Source organism: Monodon monoceros, unplaced genomic scaffold (assembly GCF_005190385.1).
Source record: "Monodon monoceros isolate NGI ecotype Baffin Bay Population unplaced genomic scaffold, NGI_Narwhal_1 Super_Scaffold_14, whole genome shotgun sequence".
Lineage (NCBI taxonomy): Eukaryota > Metazoa > Chordata > Mammalia > Artiodactyla > Monodontidae > Monodon > Monodon monoceros.
Genome location: NW_021703770.1, coordinates 52327590 through 52351453, shown reverse-complemented (window position 1 = coordinate 52351453; position 23864 = coordinate 52327590). Strand labels below are relative to the sequence as shown.

General features: G+C 44.3%; 1 protein-coding gene across 5 annotated transcripts in view; it reads right to left on the bottom strand.

Moving 5' to 3' along the window:
* Positions 1 to 1630: 1630 nt before the first annotated feature.
* PAG1 (phosphoprotein membrane anchor with glycosphingolipid microdomains 1) overlaps positions 1631 to 23864 on the bottom strand; it is a 136715-nt gene continuing 114481 nt past the window's right edge. For all 5 annotated transcript variants that reach the window (XM_029222896.1, XM_029222898.1, XM_029222895.1 and 2 more), the window contains 6 exons: positions 22488 to 22693; positions 20779 to 20830; positions 17110 to 17206; positions 13520 to 14124; positions 9451 to 9510; positions 1631 to 4866 (listed from right to left, as the gene is read on the bottom strand). In XM_029222896.1, the coding sequence (XP_029078729.1) occupies positions 4495 to 4866; positions 9451 to 9510; positions 13520 to 14124; positions 17110 to 17206; positions 20779 to 20830; positions 22488 to 22693 (1392 nt within the window). In that variant the 3' untranslated portion in view covers positions 1631 to 4494. The remainder of the gene's footprint in view (positions 4867 to 9450; positions 9511 to 13519; positions 14125 to 17109; positions 17207 to 20778; positions 20831 to 22487; positions 22694 to 23864) is intronic.

Here is a 23864-nt window from a genome sequence, read left to right as displayed (position 1 = left end):
TCTGGATTGATCTCTTCTAGTCAAACACTTTCTAAGTGTATACAACTCATCTAATGATACTGTCAGGAATAATGTATTTAAGAAAAGGTACAACACAGAGCAAGAAAATACTACTACAGGACAAGAAATTTAGACTTCACTGCAAATAAAGCCATATTTGATATTATAGACACATGTTCCTACTTTCACATCAGTCACTTATTAACACTAAACATTACACTTTAACTTTTCCCAGTTACACAGTACAATAAGCCTGCCAAGATTTCCAGGAAATAACCATGGGTACCTACTGTGCTTCCCGCAGCCAAAGCTAAGCTAGCTGGGTACCAGAAATCAACACTTTCAGAAGAATGGCATCACTAGAACACATGGACTCATGGCAACTATTACAAGTAGCATTTACAAAATCCTAAGTCAGTCTTGAACTGAGGCTCTGGGATTCTAGCCATGTTACATCACCATCTCAGAGTGGCTCTTCTGCACAGCATCCTCCACCACTGCCTGTTGATTCTGTGCTAAAATCTCATGGTTTTTGAAGACAGGGAAATAAAATGCCCTCATGTAATAACGGGTCCCTGCTTCTGCCCCCCGGTGGGCAGGTTACCTGGCCATGGCGCCATCCTGGCTCACGGGGCTCTTGTTGCCTTTGGCCAAATCTGTCTTCAAATGCCTGTCTGAAGAGGACACCTATTTTCATTCCCTTTTGTCAGGTTGAATATGTAGGGAGTTGCATGAATAAAACTATTTAAACGTACCACTGTTTTTCAGCTAAGAGAATGATGGACCTAGTTTAAAATCTGAATTCATTAACTAGAAAAATTCAATGAGGGCAACTTAAGATGGTTTTCCTGTAATTACAAATGAAAATGATTGGAGAACTGTTTCTTCTATTCTGCTTTTATGACAATAGTCATTACACTAGTAGGATAAACACTCAAAATAAATGACAGGATGTATCCTAATTAATTAAGCACCAGAGCAACTTTATATATATATGTGTGTATATATGGATGTGTGTGTGTATCATATTTATACAACATATATATATATATATTTTTTATATAGTTACTGGTAAAAGTAAGTAAATGCTCTAATTCGAAAAATGAAAATCAAATATGAGAAACAGATCTAGTGACATGCTGAGGTTAAATTTCAGCTCTTTGTGTTTACTTATTGTTAATTTAGCACTCAATTAGAATTAACTCTTGGATTTTAAGGGCAGAGAAATGAGTAATTAGCCTTTTTCCCACAAAGAGTGGTACCCTCAAAAGCTTTAATAGCCCTAATGATGTAATTTAATGCAGGGCAAGAAAAAAAAATTTGTGGCAAACATATTTGCAAAAATTACTTTCTTCTAGAATTTAAAATTTCCTCAAACATTTCATATAAAACAGGTTACACTTCCCTGCTGACAATATTTGAGAAACAGTAAAAGCAGGACAAAAAAATTCTTCAAAACTTTCAAAATATCTGAATAAAAACAAAGATCCTACTTTTAGGCAAGATAGGTTTATAATTCTGATTTATAAGACAAAAAAAAATTCCTAAACGTATTTTTATCTTTTTGTATAAATTTCACCTACCTAGGTTATTATAGTTGAATGCATACATAATATGGGTGTCAACATTTTAAAGATATAGTAAACTCTTTTTTTTTTATAATATCCTTTCATATATTTAAACTATGTAGCATTTAATTCAGGATGAAATGTTTTTTAAAAGAAGCCATAGGCTTCCAACTCAAAGATTCTAGCACAAACTTTCAACAAATAAAGTAAAAAGTGATGAAGTTTATGAAATACTGTACTTTAGGGTCCAAACAGTGATGCTACATCAATAAATATACTTCAGTAAGTTACCCAGTGCTCTAAAGAGCAGAGCCATCTCCTGAAGTTTATTCTGCTTCTCCCTCCCCCCCCGACACTCACGGACTGTGCTATCACTTATTCTTTTAGGATTTGTTCTGGAGGGCCTTAGAGCTCCTTTCAATACTTTACATCACAACTTATTCTTAGCACAGGTTTTCAAGTCAAGAGAGATATTTCACTGCATACTTTATGGCCATAAGGCATAGCCTTGGTTTTGAAACTTCTGGGGGAACTCTGAAAATGAAATTTCAGGATGATATGACTATTTATAAAGAGCTTCTCTACCTAGAAATGGTTTTACCCTTTAGAGATCATACCCTGGCAATAAGTAAGACATCATGAATTACAACTTTTGAGCAGTCAGGGGCTCATAAGGGACAAGCCTGCAGCATGCACAATGCTAGGTGTGCAGTGTGACATGGCTGTCACCAGGTACAATGCAACCCCACAGAGTCAAGATTGTCGGGTCAAACTCATTCACACTAAGCCATGAGACTCACTGGGCGAACCAGTGCTTACAAAGGATGTGAATTCAGAGAGCATGGGGCCTTGCACCTTCCTGATAAACTTCTCCCTAATCCAAGGTTATTCCGCCATGATCTTTTGATCAATGATGATTGTGCTTATACACATGAAGTCTTCATGGGAGAGACCAGGCTCACTGAAAAATAACGACAACCAACCAATTTACCCCAACCGAGCTACTTTACAATTTCAGAAACATATTACAGAGCAGTCACAAAATCACGCCATGAATGCAAGGAATGGAAAAAAACATGCCCGGGAGCTGGTCCCTACAATTTTCAAGATGCTTCATCCTCCCAATTGCATTCTTTATCATAATGAGCGAAAACAGCAAGATTATTCAATCTGAAAAGTCACAGATGTCACAGCAGTACAGAATAATTGCCTCTTTTTATTTTTCTTTAGCAGTGCAGGAAAAGCTCCTTTTCTGTAGCCCACACTGCATAATAGCACTTCAACCAGGTTCATTTTAAAATGAAAAGTGAACAAGCTTCCCAATGTTGGCCTTATAAAATCTAGAGAGATGATTAAATTCAAACCAGGCTGAGCTCTCAATCTGAGTTATTTCAGCAACTGATTTTTGTAAAATGAAGGGGAAAAAAAAAGTCCCAATAGGCAATTTACATTTGCAAGCACCAGGCTGCAGAATTCATCACCTTTTTCTTAAAAAAGTAGCTAAAACTTAATGAAATTATAATACCTTCTCGAGGTTAATTGTTCACAGTCATCCCTAGTCATATCTTGTTCCTCCTTCCATTTTTAGCATGTCAAATATTTCAGTACTTCCCACCACAAACCATTGAAAATGATCATTTATGTTTATTCCACTTATTTCTCCAGTGAGCCGGATGATTTGACCAGGAGCTCCAAGTACCATTTGAAAAGTCAAGTCTTTAAAAACCTTCAGTGTTTTCAACACTTGGTTAGAAAAAAGGTAACAACTACTCATAATTATCCGGCTTATGTGCTTTATGGTGTCTTTTCAAAATGAGAATACAAATCATTGTACATCAAATCAAAATAGTTAATATACATTTTATCTGGCACTTTCTAGAAATTAGGCATTAAACATAAAATACCTTATAAATTTATATAACAAAAATAAATGTCTATATTTTAATCTCAGATAGATTACCTTAGGGGAGCAGTTCATGTATGAAATCCCGCACGGCTGGTGTGGCAGCGGGGGTCATCAGAAATACACATTCAAGTTCACAGCCCTTGGGAAATGGAAGCCGTGGCTGCCATCCAAACATGTGGTCTGTGTCCCAACATAGAGATTAAGGCTCTCTGTTTTGGAGGAATGAGCTCTGGGCTAAAAGAAGTATGGAAGTACCACGATATTCACTGAAGGCTCTGAAGAGTTTCAAATGCTGGGGAAAAAACCATTTTGACTATAAAAATAAAATAAAGCATCTAACAATGACTTCAAGTACTTTGGGAGAGGCTGCTGACATGGACTGCCCGAATCAGAAGGAATGAAGAGCTAAGAAGCTCAAGGGGCATCTCCAATCCTATCCACTGGCCGGTTCCGGTTCCCAGGGGCAGCTGCTTGAAGAGGACTGGGGAGCGGTAGGGAAGCAGCAACCACAATTTCTTACCATCGAAAAACACCCACATTGAAGGCAAAGGCCAGGCTGGTGGGAGAATATCCTTGGAATGAACCATTATAAATCAGAAGATTTCAAGGGGAAAAAAGCCGTTCATTTTACCGTTAGTAGCAGGCAGCAGAAAGGGGAGAAAGGGAGAGAAACCCGGCCCCTGGGAGTGGCAGTGTTTCAGGCAGGTGAGCGGTGGTTTCGGATGAGTGCTTTTCTTCCTTACTATGTGGCTTTCTTCACAAAGAGGGTGAGACCACCGACAGCTGGGATCCTTCCAGAGGGTGTGGGTATATGAGGGAGGTGTGCTTGGGTGTGCCCGTGCCCTGGCAGTAGGGTGTGTACCTCACTGTTCTCCAAACTGAGAAGCGGTTTCGGCATCTCCAGTCATCTTCCTTTTCCGAAAGCAGCATATGCAGTGTGGCTGACACTGCTTCTTGTGTTCTGCAACAGCACTGGCCCTGCCGGCTGGTCCTATGCTAGCTGGGTTGTCTTCCGGGCTGCTAGAGCCTGGTGATGTCTCGGCATTGCTGCAGGTCCCCGATGCTCTCGTAGTCATTCTCCTTTGGGAAAAGGCCGTGGTGGCTGTGGGTCTCCGGGGCAGCCTTCTCTTCCTCTCTGTTTAGAGTCTGTATTGCTTCGTAATCTGGTTCGGGCTCCTCGCCGCTGGGCCTCCCTGCTGCTGCAAGAGTGCTGACGCTGTTGGGAATTTTCTCCACGTCTTTAAGAGTAGCATAGAGATCGTTACAGGAAGAGGGCGACCTCGGAGCGGCTCCTTGGACGGAGGTATAGGTGGACTCTGGTGCTTTAAGTGACTGTCCTGATTTGTTCCCTGGCTGTCCTTTTTTATGCACTGATGAATACATTGCCGAGATCTAGAAAACAAAGGGTGAAGTGAATAAACAAGCTTCAAGCTTGATTTCTCCCTCCCCCTTTTTAGTGATAAGCTAGATTTTTAGGACTATGTGTGTGTGTGTGTGTGTGTGTGTGTGTGTGTGTCCCTTTAAGACTTTATTGAGATATTACTGACACACAACACATATAAGTTTAGGGTGCGCAAGAGGATGTCATGTTGTGACATGATTACCACGACAAGGTTAGTTAACAACTCCATTACCGTAATTGCCATTTTTTTTTGGTGTGTAGTGATAACATTTAAGTGCTATTCTCTTAACAACTTTCAAGTATATAATACAGTATTGTTAATTCTAGTCGCCATGCTGTACATTATATTCCCAGAACTTATTACAGATGGAAGTCTGACCCTTTGACTAACATCTCCCCATTTCCCCCAGTCCCCAGCCTGTGGCAACCACCATTCTACTCTATGTCTATGAGTCTGGCCTTTTTAGATTCCACATATATGTGAGAACATACAGTATTTGTCTTTCTCTGTCTGACTTATTTGACTTAGCATAACGCCCTCCGAGTCCATCTATGTTGATACAAATGGCAGGATTTTCTTCTTCTTTACGGCTGAATACTATTCCATTACGTACGTACGTACGTGTGTGTGTGTGTATAAAATTACATTTTCTTTATCCGTTCATCCATTGACGGACACGTGGGTTGCTTCCATGACTTGGCTATCGTGAATAATGCTGCAATGAACATGGGTGTACAGGTATCTCTTCAAGACAGTGGTTTCACTTCCTTTGACTATATACCCAGAAATGGGTTCTTCATTATCTGTACTAATCCTGGAGTACGTAACTCCAGGACAATTACGTGTGTCATCTACAACTTTGTAAGTAGCATAATTCTATGAAAACCAGGTCCTCTCTGGGTCTCATCAGGGGTTTGAGGAGAGCAGGTGGGGTTGGCAGCTCAAGACCCCCAGGACCTGACTACAGATCAGGTTTTATTTGGTTTCTTTATCAGAATGATATTTCACCTGCAAAAAGGTTTGACTGCTTTACAAAAAAGGGTAAAAAAAAAAAGCATTAGACCAGTGATTCTCAAAAGGGTGCGATTCAAACCAGCAGCAGCAGGATCTGGACAGTTATTGGAAAGGCAAACTCTGGGGCACCACCCCAGAACCACTGAGTCACAAACTCTGGTCGGGGGCGGTCCCAGATGGACTGATTCTGATGTCCACTAAAGCGTGAGGACCACTGAACTAGACTGTTTGATCCACTCTTCCTGCACCACAGAGATCTGAAGAGTAGCTCCTGGATTCTGGTTGGTCATATACCTATATCTGTCAGAGTATCATTTTCCACTTTTTTTTTTACTTCACGGCATACTATTGGTTAAATATACATTTACAGACGGGGCTACATTTTCTTCAGTGGGAAAACTCATTCTTATTTGAAACCAGCCAACTCAGAAATAAAACTAGGAGACAATCAACTTATGGGATGCTCTTTCCTATGGGAAGAGCAGCCTATTTTCCAAGCACACCTACTCAGTCTCACTAATGTACCTCATGTAGCCACACATATCAGGAGAGATTTCATTTTCTTTGATAGAAAAATGGATGATAGAGTAAATGGACTGATGAGGAGATTTGGGAGGTGTTGTTTTATTGTTAGAAATCATGTTTGGAAATAGGTAAGAATATCCTTCATTACCTGTATTTATCTTTGCCACAGCGATTGATTTATTCAAACACCCAGGAAATAAATGAACATACTTCCTGACAGATGCTTGGCTTTGCAAGTACAGGGAGAGATGTCCTGTTCTCACACATCTCACATACTGTGCAGGAAGCTTCCAGCTGGCCTCCAAAGCTTCTTAAGACACGCCTGCCGCATGTTAACTGGTCATTTGCATGAGGACTTTTCACTACAGGCTGGTGGCTCAGATTTGCCAGGCCTTGACAAGCCAAAGGTTTTGAGTCAGAGAAATAATCTTTGGGAAACTCTTGCCCTGTTGATCTGACCATTTTCAGGACTGTTGAATTAACATTCTCACCTTAGAGATTTTAGTGAAAATACTACTCTCAAAATGAAGAATTAGAATTTCTTTCCATTTAGAAAGAATTAAAAAAAAAATCCTCTGCTTTTCATAGGGAGGTGCAAACATATGGAACTTTTTATTTATAAGGCGGTCCAAGCCAAAAATGTGGACAGATTATAAAAGGGTAAGTCATGGATGACAGTGATGAAGGGAACCAGCATCCTAGATATTTATTCCTCACCTTCAGGGGTAACATCAGGAGGACAAACACACCTTTACCTGTGAGAGTAATGAGAGTTGACCCCTCACCACCATTTCTGTTTCTCTTCCCTACTTTCTTCCCCATGGTCCCTGCCATCAATGCCCCCAACTCTTTGTAAGTACTTGGGTCTTCTTGGGCCTTATAGTCTTTTTTTTTTTTTTTTTTTGATTATAGGCTCTTTCATTAACTTACAACTTAATATTATCTCTGAGCATGAACCAAATGTGCGGAGGTTGTCATTTGAAATTTGAACTCTTATCAACGTTTCTCAAGTCTTCTAATATTCCTTTTGAATATTTGTCTCCTATGACTATTATTTTTATTTTGTATATAAATAAAAGGTTTCTCTTCAAGCCCCCTTGCTATTTAGCTTTGCAATTTTTCTCTTTAAAATCTTTCATCATTATTATTTGGTCTGTAAATTGTTATTATGTTCTCATAAATTACTCCATTTTCCCCATTTCTCTCCTTTTTATATTCAACCCTTCCCCCATCATTCTGTTAAATTGGGATAATAGTACTTAAAATTCAGGTCTCAGTTTCAGTCTGGACTGTCTAACATTATATTACATGAATATAAAAATAAATGATTTCCATATTTATTTTTTCTAAATCTTCTTCCTAAAATGAATATACAGGAATCACGGTTCCTTATTCTATGTTAAACATTCATCAGTATAACCACGTCCTATTTTCAAAAACCACAAACAAATGTAAGATAAGAAGAAAAGTAACTTAAAATTTTACTGCCTCAATTTATTTTAAAGGATTAGTTTCCAGATCTTTTATATTCTATTTTCTTTCCCCCCTTGTATTTTTGGCCGCACGGCTTGTGGGATCTTAGTTCCCTGGTCAGGGATTGAACCTGCACCTTCGGCAGTGAAAGCACAGAGTCCTAACCACTGGACCACCAGGGAATTCCCATATTTCTTATACCAAATGGGATGGCTCCGGGACAGTGAAAAACGCTGGTGGAGGCAAAGGAGCTGCCACAGGCCCTAGTAGGAGGGTCCTGCCTTAGTCTCATGAGGGGAGGAGGGCCCAGTGGAGATGGAGAGGGGTTGGGGGGGTGCATGAAAGTTACTTTGGAGGTGGAACTGAAGGGACTTGTTCCTGACTGCATCTGAGGACAGTGAGGAAAATGGGGTGTTAAGGATAACCCCAGGGTTTTGGCTTGTGCAACCAGGTGGATAGATGGCAGGTCCCTTCCATGGAGCAGGAAACATGGAGGGGGTTGGGCAACATCACCTAAGGAAAGCACTTCTGCTCCTTCAACTTTCAATGTGGGATTGTAATCTAGCTTCATATTTTAATACTCAGAGTCCTATATGGGAGGTGACGTACCAGCATATGTACATTACTTTTGTACATGTACAAAATTTACTAAGCTAGGCATTCCAGAAAGAGGCTATATGTAGCTAGATAAATTAAGGTGTTCAGCTCTGAGTCTAGCTTGACATAATAACACAATAAATAGTGGCTTTTACAATTTTAATGCTCACTGAAAGTTTAACCAGTGAATCTTCAGCCCTGGTGCTTGGGAGAATATATCATCCTTTCTTGCTGGTGGCCATGTCTGACTCTACTTCCAAGCTGGACGTGTACTTCCTGAAATTCCCTGCTCTCAGCCTCGCAAATTCCTAAGCCCTTCTCCCTCTGTCTCCCAGCCTGGAGCAAATTCTCTACACCCACCTGCTCCAATTTCCTGTATTTTCCAACCCACTATTAACTTCCTTCTAAAGGGGACTTTCTGACTGATTAAAGCTCCCACACTTATCATTTCTCTCTTCTCATTCCTCTTTTCTCCCCTCCCCTTTCTATTCTTCTCTGCTCCTTCTTCCCTACTGAGTTTTCTTTACTTAGCTGACCTGTTCATCTTGTCCTCTTTCTTGTCTTACCATCTGCCATTCACTCTCTCTGAGCCATTATAAAGCCAACATCCACAAACCCTGATCTCCAACCATATGCTTAAGAGTGTACTTTAGCTTTCTCAGATGAAGGGTAACATGACAGTGCATTTACTCAAGGAAGGAGGTGCTATTCTCTATTACATGAGCTTTCTGGTTATTTAAAAACTAACAGGGCTTCCCTGGTGGCGCAGTGGTTGAGAGTCCGCCTGCCGATGCAGGGGACACGGGTTTGTGCCCCGGTCCGGGAAGATCCCACATGCCGCGGAGCGGCTGGGCCCGTGAGCCATGGCCGCTGAGCCTGCGCTCCGCAACGGGAGAGGCCACAACAGTGAGAGGCCCGCGTACCGCAGAAAATAATAATAATAATAAAAACTAACAAAACTCACCTCTTCTTCTGTGAGAGTTGGGTCTTCTTCCCGGGACTTGTATGACAATGAACTAAATCTCTGTTAGAAGAAACATAAACCAAGAGAAAGGAGTTTGAAGTCAATAATCGAACCTTTCTCGTGCATATGCTTTGATCCATCTATCTACAAAAATGTTTTCAAATGCTATCTGGAGAAGAAATTATTTTCTACAAAGAAATTATATAAAGCACCTGAGGAATAAACACGTAAAAAGTATGTTTTTGCATACCCAGTAGTATTACACTTAGAGAAACTTTTTCTGATTGTTTATTTGAATCTGTAGGTACAAATAAAACGAACAGTTACGTAGACTACTGTTTCAATTCCTAAATGTCACTGAAGGATTGATCATCAATGAGAGATGGAAAGACTGATGAAGAAAAAAACATGGTTTCTTTATCAAGTGCCGGAATTTTATATTTCTACAGCTTGCCTGAGCCATCAGGAAGATTCTTAAGTCATCTGGAAACTTTTCACAGCTAGTGGAGAACTCAGCTCACATTTTGTCACTTGCTACCTGCCTCATTTCTCAATGATTTTGGTTCCTGCTTCACTGATTCTGACTCTAACGCATCTCCTGCCTGAATTCTTGCTGACTGCAACAAACAGGGATCCTTCCAAACCTGCCCCAGCTCCCTGACCTCCCTGCCCCGACCCTGTCCTCCCGCCAACCTCACTGCTCACCCTCCCAGCTACACTTCGGACTTACCCTAAACAGACACCCCACCATCCCATCTCCTTGCAGCCCCCCTTCAGACCAGCACTCCTCGATCAAGCTCACTCCTCCCATAACCCAGTTCCTACAATCCTGCAAAATGTTTTTGTGTGTGTCGCTTCTCCTTGGCGTCCTTCCTTTCTGCCCTGTCAAACTCCACTGCCATACTTTAAATACTCCACTCCCTTCTTGGTCACTGGTGAACTCATCCCTCGAGTGAGTCCTTAATGCTGCTCTGAATCCTTCTATCACCTGGTCCCTGGTCTTCTAGCTCCCTACTTCACGTCTTCCCCTCTCTTCCCAAACTCCCAACACCTCTTCACCCATCCTCATGCTTAGCTGAGGACCTTGAGAAAACCGAAGGAAACAAGAGAAATTTCTATAAACTTTTACCTCCCCCACCTGCCCCCAGTCTCTGCATTCATGTACCTTCCTTCCTGTCAGTTGCCACAGATGAACTTTCCATGCTTCTCCTTAACGATCCTTTCCTCCTGTGCACTAGATTCTGACCCCTCACACTCACTCGTGGATATAAGCTCCAGCATCTCTCCCATTTCGTCTACATCATCAGCTTTCCCCTCTCTGTGGAGTCATCCCCATTCATGTAAAAACAGGCTATTTATTCTAAAAACAAAACCAATCCACCCTTCTTCCAGTTCCATTACTCCTTCCTTTATAGTAAAACCTCTTAAGAGAGCTCTCCGAAAAAGTCACTCAAATAATTTGTCTCTTCCTATTCTCTCTCTAAACCCATTTCAGTCCAGTTTCTGCCTCTTCACTTCAGTGAAACTGCTCTTGTCAAGGACACTGAAGTCCACGTGTAACTACCTCTCCTGACCCACCTGCTGCATCTGATGCAGGGGTCACTCCTTCCTCCCTGAAAGTTTGCCCTTGGCTTCTAGGACACTGTACTTTCCTGTTTTTTCTCTCCTGTTTTGCTCTCTTCTGCTGACTCCTTTTCTTTCCTGGACCTGTGTCCTTGGAACTCTTCTAGTTCCCGTTCACACGTACTCATGCAGTGATCTCATCTGATGTCAGCTTTGAAAACAAATCTCTGCTGCTGACTTCTAAATGTACAAACCCAGCCCAGGCCCTTCCTCGTAAACCTGCTCCCCCATCCAGCTGTTCTCTGACATCTCTACTTGGATGACCAATATCTATCTCAAAGCAATAGGTCCAGCCCGGAACACCCAAGTTGCCTCCCAAGTCTGCTCTGCCTACAAGTCCTTTCTACTTCAGTTAATGGCAATTCCATCCTTCCAGTGGCTCAGGCCAAACCCCGGACTCATTGCTTCCTCTTTCTTTCATCCACATCTGGTCTATCAACAAATCTCCTGGCTCTAGTTTAGTGTCTCCCGTTACTCCTGCCCTGATCCGAGCCACCTTGTCTCTCGTCTTGCTTATTAGAATGGCTACCCAACTGGTCTCCTTGCTTCCATTCTTCATAGGTGAATTTCAGCTCCATCAGAGCGATCCTTTCCTAACCCAGATTAAGCCATTCTTCTGCTCAAGGCTTTCGAGTGACCCCATTTTATTCAGATAATAAGCCGAGGCCATACAGGGTTGGGGCCCTGCTTACCTTTCTTCCTACTTCTCTTAGCGTTGCTCTCCCCTCTCCAGCCACGCCCACCCCTTCCTCTTTCCTGGAGAGGCCGGGCCTGCTCTGGCCTCAGGACCTTCACACTGGCCATTCCCTCTGCTTCATTTGCTCTGCCCCCCAAAATGTGTACCAACTCACTCTCTCACCTCCTTTAACATTTTGTTCAAATGCCCCTTCACAGCCAGGCGTACCCTGACCACTTTATTCACAATTGTGCTCCCACCCAACTTTCCCAAACCCCCGGATTCTGTTCTAATTTTTTCCTTTAAACTTTAAAGCCTTCTAAGATACCACATACTTTACTTGCATACGTATTTACGTCTCTATCTCCTTACTTAAATGTAAGCTCCATGGGGGTAGAGATTTTTGTTCATTTATATGTTTTGTTCTCTAGTGTATTCCCAGCACCTGTATCATGTGGCTTATAGTAGGTGCTCATTAAAATCTTTTTGCAAATAAATGCGTGAATATTAAATATTTCAAGTTCTCCCAATCACTTAAAATTAGGATGGTTTATATGGAGATGATGGATTATTCATTCCTGTATTACTATAGAAAGGTAATCTGCTTCCCAGATGGATATTTCCAGTTTCTAATGTGACATCTGGAGAATTGCTTACTTAGCAGTGGTTAGACAGTCAACTCTCTTCTCTTTCAAATGCTTGTAAGTAAAGAAGGTTTAACTGCTTTAGGCAGTATAAATGTCACATTAGTTTTATTATCTTTAGTTATACAAAGGGCAAAAAAATTAGGCTGCATTTTTGCATTTTACAAATATATTCATAAATACTTTACTGAGGCTCTCAATGGCTCACTTTACGGGTAAAACGAAAAGCTGAAATGCATTCAGAGAACACTACACAGAATGACTCCTTGGTATAAGCTATATAACCCTAGCTGGGCCTCCCCTTTTGATCGTGAACGCCACAAGTTTTTCAAGGCTACTACTGACTGACTAGTCCCTACTTGGCCTTCCTACCAAAACTTGAGAAGAGAACCCTACTTCTTTCTCCGCAGAGAATGGAAATTAGATATCAGTTGCCTAAAGAAGGTAGGGCCTAGTTTAAATCCCAAGGAAATGCTGACAGCTGGAGATGTGAATCCCAAGCTATGGTGGCTCAGACATCAGCTTATGAGACACCCACAGAGAAGGCTCGGGGATTGTTAGTACATTTTAGAGCTCTGTTGAATAGTTACACTTAAGAGCTACAGGTTATTATTTAGAAATTGTCACAAAATAAAATCTCTTACTTGATTCATATAAAAGTCTATACATAATCAGATACGCCCAGTGGCACCTGTGAACTGGTCCCCTCTGCCTGTTCTTGTGCTCTGATTTCTGGGACCCGGGGAGCGGGGAGATCACCCCACTGCCTGGGGTGGTAACAAGTGGAAGAGGCTAAGTGGGTGGCAAAGAGTCTCGTCTTTCCAGTTCTTGGTCTTCACAATGAAGAAAATAATACTTGCCCCCATTAGACATGATGCAAAAACTGGAAGATATCCAAGAAAGGTGCCAAGAGAGAAATATTTTGTAAATATGAGCTTTCAGTATTTTATTACTTGGAGGGGGGAACAAAAAGTCAAACACAGCTTCCACTAAAACAGCTTCCACCATTCAATGCACGTGAAGGTGCTAGCATGTATTCCTTAGCACAACGTGCAAGCGGAAGCCCCAGGATCAGCTAGACGCCCAATTGTGACAAAAGCTATGAAACCAATGTGCCGGAGCCCACCTTGTTGGTTTCACTGGTCCCCTCGGCGGCCCCTTCTTCTCCTGTTTTACTCTCTGCCTCTTCCTGAAGGTTTTCATTTTCATCCAGAAGTTTAATGGGGACAGGGGGTGGCGCCTCCTCTTCTGGATCCCGTGGATTTCCAAGAATACTCTCTGTATTAGCGCTTTGTCGACACTTTTTGTTTCTGTCCACAGAGGCATATTCGGCAAAGTCTGTTTTGCCACTGGCCTGGGGCCCCGGAAGCTCTTTCACAGTGGAAGTTGACTTCGACCTGCTGCTGTGGCCTCCAGCTGAGTGGGCGGCGGCCGTCACCTCCTTAATTTCTTTCACAGTTTCATACAAGCAGTCCTCCACCATATTTTCTTGTGAGGCACTGTCCTTGAGCACTTCATACGGCCCCTCCATCCCCAGACCCTGGTCCCCGTCCGCCCTTTCTCCATTGAGCATCGTGTCTACTTCGCTCTCAGGAGGAATTCTGGGCAACTCCCGGCTCTGATGACATTTTGGCTTCCCTGTGCTGTCCTGGGAGTCCAGCAGATCTGAAGCTGAGGTCTGGACTTCCTCGTAATGCTGCGTGCAGGTCATGGTGCTGTCTTCTGAAAGAACTAAAGCAGTGGGAGTATTAAAAGTGGAGAAAGGCAATTTCTGACGTAATTATTACAGTGAATCAGATGATGTCAAGTTAGGTGAAATCAAAGTGCTGGCTTTTTATTTGACTTGAGGCTGTAAATTACAGATGTTTTGACTGTTAGTGGATATTCTTATTTCAATCACAGTGTAAACTAAAGCCATCCATTACATCTTTCCAATACAGTATTTAATAAATTGTCTTGGCTATCAATTTGGGTCACAGTTATACAGTATTTGTTGTTACTCCTGATGGGCTCCTTGTAGGCAGTGTCCAAAGTGACCAGAGGATGAAAGTGACACTGCATAGGGCCAAACTGTGGGAGGCTGGGCTCCAAGGGGGCGGGGTATGTGTGGCAGCCACTCTCCTGGCCCTACTGGCCTCCTCTTGTGTGGAGGGAACACCTGGGAGCCATCCCCCTTCACAGGTCACTTTGTTTGAGAGACAATGGAAAAAATGGGGCAAAAATGTGCCCAAAGCAGTATCCCAAAGGGTCCGCCTACCCTGTGCCTTTTTAAAGCTCTTCCTTCCATCTTACTGGCTCCCGGTGCCGACATTTTTACCTCAAATTAGAAAATTCGTATTTGAAATTCTTAGATTGCTACAGAAATGTTACTGCGTGGAGCCATTCAGTCATCCCTTTATCAAATGTTTTTTGAGTGCCTCCTAGGTGCCAGTGATGGTTGAAGTGCTGGGGATACATCATTCATCAATGAGGTCCAATGAGTCCTGCCCTTTGGGTACTTACACCGCAGTGAGCCAGTTATTAAATTACTGTCTCTCCACTGTATGTTCTTTATATACTATATATTCTTTATAGATATATAAGTGTATGTATATAATATATATATTATATAAAGTAAATATATACTTAAACATGTATTTGTACTGGTATATTCATATATATTTACTTTATATAATATATATATTCCTTATATACAGTATATATTCTTTACATCTGTGTGTGGGTTTATAACTTAGTTTTTCTTTTTTTGATGTTGGGGGTAGGAGTTTATTTATGTATTTATTTATTTTTGGCTGTGTTGGGTCTTCGTTTGTGTGCGAGGGCTTTCTCTAGTTGTGGCAAGCGGGGGCCACTCTTCATTGCCGTGCGGGGGCCTCTCACTATCGCGGCCTCTCTTGTTGCGGAGCACAGGCTCCAGACGCGCAGGCTCAGGAGTTGTGGCTCATGGACCTAGTTGCTCTGCGGCATGTGGGATCCTCCCAGACCAGGGCTCGAACCCATGTCCCCTGCATTGGCAGGCAGATTCTCAACCACTGCGCCACCAGGGAAGCCCTATAACTTACAGTTTTTAACCCATTTGTTTTTATTGACTAGAGTGGGATTCTCTAAGACCCTGGAGTCCAGAATAGTGTCTAATGCATGGTTGACCCCACTATGTTTTTACATGAAAAACTAAATGAGTGAAAGAAGAAATAAAGTGCTCACCTCTTATCCTGAAAAAAAAAAAAAAAGATTACTTCTCTTTAGGAGGACTAGAAATAGTGTCCCTGAAGAGTATCTCGGGAAAATGATAATGGAACCCTCGTCGGAAGTTACCATCACTACCCACTGTGTACTAAATACTTGATCATCAAGGAGGGGGTGAACTTTTGCCCTCTGGAATTAGATGTCTGTGTCACGGTGGACAGAGAACAGGCACTGGAGTCTGAAGCCTCCGGTGTCAATCCTGACTGTCCCCCAGTTTCCTTGTCTGTAACTGGAGGTAAGAGGAGGATTTGCTACCCCAGGTGAAAGCGCTCTGTAAACTGGGGAGTGGAAATGTAGCTGTGACTTTGGTGAGCGAGCACATCCTGGGCGTGAAACAGGCAGCATGCAGAGTGGTCCTAAGGGTGTACCCAGGAGTCAGATCGAGGGTTCAAATTACAGATCCTCAGAGCACTGACCATAACATCTTAGGCAAGTGATTAACCTCTCTGTGCCAGACAGAATAATGCCCACCCCCCACCCACCCCCCACTCAGGAACCCACGTCCTCTTCCCTGGATTCTGTGTGTTTCATTCCACGGCAAGGGAGGAATTAAGGATACTGATGAACTATTAGCTGATCTTGAGATGGGGAGGAAAACTGGGGCATCCAGGTGGGCGCGGTGTAATTCTGAGGGTCCTTATCAGTGAAAGATGGAGGCAGGAGAGTCGGAGAGAGACTTGAAGATGGAGGGAAGTCCAGGACCAAGGAATGCAGGAGGCTTCTAGCAGCGGAAGCAGGCAAGGAACTAGATTCTTCCCTAGAGCCTTGGGGAAGGAGCGCAGCCCCGCTGATACTTTGATTTTAGCCCAGGGAGACCCGGTTCAGACTCTGACCTCCAGAGCTCCAAGTTAATAAACCTGTGTTCTTCTAAGGCACTAAGTTTGTGGTAATTTGTTGCAGCAGCAATGTTTCAGTTGCCTCATCTGTAAATTGTAAACACTAATAATCCCTACTCTACAGGGCAGTCATATTAGTCATGGTAATCTTATAGTTGCTAGCATAAACGGGTTAGCAAAAATGAGTTAGTACAGGGCTTCCCTGGTGGCGCAGTGGTTGAGAGTCCGCCTGCCGATGCAGGGGACACGGGTTCGTGCCCCGGTCCGGGAAGATCCCACATACCGCGGAGCGGCTGGGCCCGTGCGCCATGGCCGCTGAGCCTGCGCGTCCGGAGCCTGTGCTCCGCGACGGGAGAGGCCACAACGGTAAGAGGCCCGCGTACCGCAAAAAAAAAAAAAAATAAAAAAAAATGAGTTAGTATACATACAAATCTTAGAACAATGGCACACAGAAGCCAATTCATAGATATTAACTTTTCATCCAAATGAGATTTTTTTGGCTAAAACTGGTAGTAATACAAAAGGTAAGCAAGAACAAACACATTTCCTAGTTTTTGAGCCACACTTTCTGAAACCCAGCCCTTTCTCAGGTGATGAGGCCTGCGTGGATAGCTGGTATTTCTGCAGAACTTACTGTCACCGTTGGTGAGTGCCCCATTCTGTTCGCTGCTGGCAGGCGCGTCTGTGGCCAGGCTGGTAACTGAACGGCTGAACATCTCCTTGTCGGAAGGCTGCAAAAATAAAGGCACCAAAAGGATCAGACTGCGTGGCAGAGGGGAATATCCACGGCTTTTTTATGGGGGGGGGGTATTTTTAAAAATTAATTCATTCATTCATTAATTATTTTTGCCAAACCGCACAGCTTGTGGGATCTTAGTTCCCCAACCAGGGATTGAACCCTGGCCCTCGGCAGTGAGAGTGCAGAGTCCTAACCACTGGACCGCCAGGGAATTCCCTCCATGGTTTCTTCTAAAAATGAAAACAACAACAACAAAACCCAAATCCACTGCTTACATTTAAGTTAAGCGAAACGAAATAAAATCGAGTTCCTCAGTTGCACTAGTCACATTTCAAGGGCTCAGTGGCTACACGTGGACAGTGGTTACCCTATCAGTGCAGTTACAGAACACTTCCATCTTGGTGGAAGGTTCTATTGGACAGGGCCGTCCTGGGAACCTTCCGAGGCCGCCATCCACAGAGCTTCCCATCTGGTAATCACAAATAGGCTATGGTAGGTTGTGGGGTCTCAGGTCCCTTATCTCAAGGTGAGGGGGATCAGAAGCCCCAGGGCTGATCGGAATCAGCTCCAGCAGAGAGAGGCCTCATCCTTCTACCAGGGGTGCCGGAAACGTTACCCTTTTTAAGGGTGTGTCATGCCGAGGAAAACATCACCTTTGTCATCTGAAGGGAAGGGACTTAAATCTGATCAAAGATAATGTCACTGATGTCTGAGACTCATAAATCAGCCAAGTCTCTGCTTCAAGGTTCACCGAAACCATCATATGCTAAAAAGTAGGTATGCAAACCTTTCTTATTCTCACAAACAAATTCAGGACGCTTGGAGGGAAGAATGGCATTGATTGTTTTCTACTGGGCTAGCCTGGGCGGACAGTACATGGCATGATACGCCAGGCTGAGCTACAGCTATGACTAGCCTGAAGGTAAGGTGGTAGCTCACATATTTCTTGAAATATGCAGCTGGTCCCACGTAGCAGCTGAATCACTGCTGATATGATCTGTTCCCCCTTCCCACTCATGGAATGCATGGCCTGCGGGACCCAGGAGGCCACACTGGACCATGTTCCAGGAGTCCACCTGGGAAGTTCTGATGTAAACAGCACCACAGCCTTGGCTAGCTGGCTTCACAAATTCTTTGACTTGGGAACCAAGTAATAATAACAGAGAGCAAATAGCTCATGCTACGTCATGATCCAAACACGTACCGGGAGTCAGCTATTTCAATCCCATGCAGCCCGTGAGATGGGTCGTCGTGTTAGGTTGCAGGGCGGCTGCAGACACAGGTGCCCATTCACAGAAATGATGTCACCCCTGGGCAGGAGTCAGCTGTGGGGGGAGGATGGCTCCCAGGTGGGCCCATAACAGCACCATCAATCCGTCACAGCTGAATTATCATACTCTAGGCTCTCACCACCATTTCTTCTCTTAGCTTCTACGAGAAAACGCCTGCTGGAGCTCCAAGCACAGAAGCCAGGAGGGAGCCTCTCTCTCACTGCAGCTTCAGATGCAGCCATGGGACACCACCCCCGCCGGCCCTTTTCACCTTAGGATTTAAAGGCAGCTCCTCTGGGGCTGTGGAGCGATCGGTGTGTGTCGGGGTGTGTGTCACAGCCGGGATCAGGGGTGGGGAAGGCTGGCTGACTACAAGGACTTCTCAGGCCTGGGATGGAGACTCTGCAAGTTGTACAAAATTGAGAAGCTAGGATAGAAGCTTGTAAAGAGAGCCATGTGATGTGTGTGTGCAAACGTGCACGCCCTTGCTCACACATTCATATGAGAGAGGCTATGGGGGGCTATTAATGAAGGACACTGCACACGGAGAGTCAGATCTTCCTTTTATCCACCCGCCACTCTCTTCCCGTCTCACCCAGGGCTGCTGCTGGGCGTTAGCAGAAGAGCAGGAACCAAAGGTCTAGAGCAGAGGTTCTCACACCTGAGCAAATATCAGGATGACCCGAGGGCTTGCTCCCAGCCTCCCCCCACCCCCCCGAGTCTTCTAACAAATGGAGATGGAAGCCTCTCCCCCAGCCCCGCGTCTCCTGCCAACGGGCACCAAGGAGAGTGGCAAAGGGAAGAAAGCTGGGGCCTGGGACCTGCACGTGGGAGAAGCCACAGTGGAGGCACCACCTCCTCTCCCACCCACCCTCTGGGTGCCGCACAGCGGCAATCCAACAGAGGCGCTGGGGGCAGGTGAGAAGTGGGGATATAGACAACCAGAGACTGCAGTGAGGGTGACAACGGGGGTAAAAAGGAGGGGGGTGATGAGAAACCTGGAAAGCAGTGGAGGGTGTGTGTGTGTGAGCCGCCTGCATACAGAGATGAAAGGAAGGAACTCCCCAGGAGCTCCCAGGAGAGGAGGGCTGACCACTTCGCTGCATGGCCTGGAATTATCCCTCAATCATAGGGCAGGGTGCCCGGGACGCCTCCTGGGTGAGCTTGGAACCTGGCTGCTGGCTGAGTATTTCATACCAGACCTCACATGACATACTTCACTCACCCATCTTTCCTTTTTGCCCCTTCTTCCTCCAACCAGTTTATGCCTGATCTTGAGAAATTACATCTGGGACAGGAAGCATCTTCACCATTTCAGCCTTGCGAATATGAGGGCGGCCCTATCCCCAGCTGCTGGAATTGCTCAGCCAGTTAAAGGCATGGGCCTGAGGGGAGAGAATGACGTGGGACCAGGACGCCCAGGCTGCTCCCTATCTGGGTGAATCCAAGAGGCCCGCGGGGCTCGATCAGGACCCTTTAGGACACAGAGCAAGAAAACCCAGCAAGGCCAGGCCACATCTGGGATGCTGCGGGTCCCAAGCTCCAGTAAGCTTAATGATCAGCTGTTACAGGTTGAATTTTATCATCTCCAAATTCTTATACTGAAGTCCGAACTCTCAATACCTTAGACTTGACCTCATTTGGAAACAGGATCGTTGCAGATGGAACAGGTTAAGATGAGGTCATATCAGAAGCCTTAAAAAAGGGTAACTCGGACAGAGACAGACACACATAGAGGGAAGACGGTGTAAAGAGTCACAGGGAGAACACAATGTAAGGGCAGAGATCTTCAAACCAAGCATCACTAAAGGCTGCCAACCGACCACGGGAAGCTAGGAGAGCGGCCTGTAACGGATGCGCTCTCACAGCTCTCGGAAGGAACCAACCCTACTGCCACCTTGATCTCGAATTTCTAGCCTCTAGAACTGTGACATGATAAATTTATTAAGCCACTCAGTTTATGGTCCTTTGTTATGACAGTTCTAGCCAACTAATACACCGGCTGGAGCCCAGCAGAGGCAAAACAGAAACGTCCCTGCAGTAGGTTGGAACTATCTGAGGATCCTTCCAGCACTGGCACAATTGCATCCGTTTCAGGAGCTCTCCCAACAACCTGGCTAATTGCACAGGCCTCTAGCCACGGTGAATATAAGCCTGCAGCAAGAGGACACGGCCCAGGCAGCCAGTTAACTCTGGCTGAATCGCCTCCCTGGGCTTCCTTCAGGTTGTAAGCTCGTAGGGACCTGCTTTAGATAAACGGCTGATGCTTTACAGCTCGTGCACGCATACTCACCACGTTCATCAGGTTCTCATGGTCTCCGCCGTGCTGTCTCGGCTTCTTTTCTCTGAAACAGAAAAGGAAACATGGCTGTAACATCCAACGTGCCATCTAAAATCAAACACACACTCCCCTTTCCTTTTCAAACTTTGATCAACATTTAAATAATCTCTCTTTTAAAAACCGGGTTTATTTTGCCAAGGAAGCAGAAGCCGGACAATTCACTCTACCCCTCCTCTGCAGGCAGCAGGGTCCGAGGGAGTCAAGTCCCAGCAAGGGGCTGGTCACCTCTCTGGACGTCCCCTTCCTCCAGGAGTAGAAAATACAAGTGAACAAGAGGACTGGGGCAGTTTCCTGAGTAGAAACTGTTTATATCTAGAATACTGGAATGAGTTTTTTGTTTTTGTTTTTTGTAAGGAAATCAACAATTCTCATCTCTTCATCTTTCTTAATTCAGTCTTTGCAAAGTCACACACTGCCATGGGATTGAGAAAATAAAGAAAATACAACTTTTGGCTTGTCGGGGAGGTTACATGCCCTCAGGATGAGTCATATGTACTTGCAGTCTATGGAAAAGTCCATCCAGTAAAAATAGAATTTATTTTTACTCGGGACAGGATAAAGAAAGCCATCAGTACTAGAGGCTACCTTTCCCATAGATGTATAAGGAAACAGTGACACCTAGTGGGGGCATAAATAATTGCAAGGCAGGCCCTCCCAGGCCCAGGGGAACAAACACTCCTCTAGCTTTGCTTCTATTTCTTCATCTTTCTGGCCAGTTAGTCTCTCTCCCAGCCCTGGAGTCCTGGATCCAAACCGGGCAGGGATTTGGAGGCTACTTGTGTTCAGGGAGTCTGGATTTTCCCCTCCTGACAGAGACTTTAGGGCACAAAGCCACATCCAGACTTTTAAATGACACTTATCCAGTCTCTTCCAAGGTTACTGAGAAGAGTTTGAAAGAGGGATAGCTGTCAGCTGGTCTGCTCTGGCTCCCAGCAGCAGCCCTCACCAGAGAGCTGCATATGTTGTAACAATGTCTGAACACCTGGAAAATCACTCCTGGTTAGAAAGGACTTTGCTTCTCTCCAAGCAAAGATCTCCTTTTCTTCTTGGTGGAGGGGTTACACATTTTATTGTATATGAGGGAGACAAAGAGGGAGGAAAGGGGGAGGGGAAAGAGAGAGAGAGAGAGAGAAGTATAATTCTAAAATAAGACAAGATGGTTATTTCATACACAGAATGTTTCTCCTGTAGAAAAAAATGAATGTTTAAGAAACTGCAGTTCTATATAACAAATCCTTAATAAAATGACCCCCTGAAAGCTACAGAGCAGCAAAAATTCTCAGTAACTCTCAAATGGCAACAAAAAGAGTATCTGTAACGCACATGATACTTAGATTTCCAAATGTCCACAGATGGAAAAAGAAAGTACACATTTGGACAAGGGTGTGCTCATAAGAATAGCAAAAATTTCCTTCTGGGAAGTTTCATACATAAGGGCTCTTCCAGTTGCTCCCCAGGAAAATCAGATGTGGCTTTTCACTGATCTAATAAAAAGGGTTCTGGGCTCCTTTGCGGCAGAGAAGTCAGTTCATCTAACATACGAGTTTCTGGGAACGTCTATGCAGTGAGATGCCATTCATCACAGGCTTTTTATATAGAAAGTCTTCTGGGTCCAGGGAACATGTTATTTTTAGGCTCTAGTAGACATGCACTGCTCTCACCTGTCACAACTGGAGCACAGAAAGATGAGGAAGGTGATGAGGAAGAAGGTGGCCACAGCTGCCAGGCTTCCCCACAGGGTGATCTGCATTTGTCCGCCACTCAGCAAGCTTCCCTCGGGTCCCATGGTGGGTGGGAAGTGGCACAGGCTGCTGGATTTGGTCAGTCCTTCCAAGGTGGCGACATGGGGGCAGAGGGCTGCGTCCTCCTGCAGAGAGAACAACGTGTGTTTTGACAACTTCTCGCGTGAAATGCCAGAATCTGGGAGTAAGTTCCTGGTGGGGCGTGGGGTGAAGGGGGCGTTTGAGCAGAGCAGGGAGGTGTGTGCAGAATGCACTGGACACGACTTGGAACTCCGTCTGGGCAAGTTCCCCTCTGTGGTCCAGGCCTTTGTTTTCTCACCCAAAACACAAAGCAGGAGCCTGCAGTGCCTAGCGCAGTGTTTGAGGCAACGGATGTCTTGTTATTTGCATATGTTTGGGGATAGATTCTTAATGTCTTCAAGTAAATTTAAGACTCCAAGTACTCCACAGCAAATGAATAAATGCTTATTTGGTTTCCCTTGTTCTTTTTTTTTTTTGCCAGAACAGTGTAAAGCATTTATTACAGCTTTCACAAAAATGCAGTTTGCATCTTTCCCACCTGAATCCCCAACTCCCCAAACCTGCTTCTCTTCTAGAAGGTTTAAGGTCAATACAGTTAACGAAATGGATTGTCTTTACATTCACCTTCATAAACAGTTAACTGTTCTGAGTATGTGACTTTATATTCAGGGCTGGCTTTCACTAAACTTTGTAAGCACTCAATAAGTCCATTTTCAAAGGGATGGCTGAAAGTCTACGCTAAGAATGCATCACCGGCAGCAAATAAGACCTATTTATAAACAACTACAAATTGAGTATAAAAGCTGGGACGTATTAGTACCCTGCATGTGCCTGGGACTCGAGTGCTTTCCTCATTTGATCACTGCCACCAGTCTGTGAAGAAAGCACGGCTAACCCCCATTTTTCAGAGACACTAAGTTCCCTGACGGTGTCACTGCGCTCAGTGGCAGCGGACGATATGAGACCAGCCAGCTCTGACTCCAGCGCCAGTGGTCTCAGCCCCTAGAGGGCGCTCCTTCTCACTGGGGGCTACCGCTTCCCGGTCCAGCTACAGGGCTTCTAAATGAAAATGGCCAATGAGTTCTGTGAAATATTTTAAGACTTTTAGATTTTGAAAAACAGAGTGCTATATCAAATCAACGATGATCTCTCGTCAGAGATGCCTTGTTTAAAGAACATTTGCTTTGCTCAATTCTAGAACATTCTCACTTAAACAGCCTTTAACTTCATTTCAAGATTCATGAATAAAGTCAGCAAATAAATATTTTTGTCATG